General features: G+C 50.2%; 1 protein-coding gene across 1 annotated transcript in view; it reads left to right on the top strand.

Annotated features, from left to right (window-relative positions):
• The window catches only part of LOC127751733 (zinc finger BED domain-containing protein 3-like), a 1,960-nt gene that overhangs the window by 958 nt on the left and 598 nt on the right, over positions 1 to 404 (top strand). The window contains exon 2 of the mRNA XM_052275728.1: positions 39 to 303. Coding sequence (XP_052131688.1) covers positions 39 to 303 — 265 coding nt within the window. The remainder of the gene's footprint in view (positions 1 to 38; positions 304 to 404) is intronic.

Raw genomic sequence — 404 nt, 5'->3', positions numbered from 1 at the left:
CGGATTTAGGTAATGTCAAATGTTTATTGTTTCAGTAGAACTCCAACACCTACCCCTACTAAACGACCATCGAGTGCTGCTAGCAATAGCAGCCAGCCAACCCTAGAGGCCTACCGGTGCGACTCCAAGACCACCGAGAGACTGCATTTTGCCGTGACCTATTACATTGTGACAAGTAACAGGCCTCTCAACACTGTAGAGAAGGACGGGTTCAAGGCCATGCTCCACGCTTTCAAGCCCAACTACAAGGTCCTGTCTCGTCGTACGCTCACCGACAATTACGTGCCAAAATGTGTTGAACAAGTAAGTTTTTACCGAGTAACTGTTTCTCGTTTCCTCAGTACACATTGCGACTTGCGACGTCCTGTCCTAGTAATCGCGAGGCGCAGCGCACGGGCGATGGG

Source organism: Frankliniella occidentalis, unplaced genomic scaffold, assembly GCF_000697945.3.
Source record: "Frankliniella occidentalis isolate FOCC.00 unplaced genomic scaffold, Focc_3.1 Scaffold821, whole genome shotgun sequence".
NCBI classification, from domain to species: domain Eukaryota; kingdom Metazoa; phylum Arthropoda; class Insecta; order Thysanoptera; family Thripidae; genus Frankliniella; species Frankliniella occidentalis.
The sequence above is the reverse complement of the archived record's forward strand: the minus strand, read 5'-3'. Positions and strand labels throughout refer to the sequence as shown.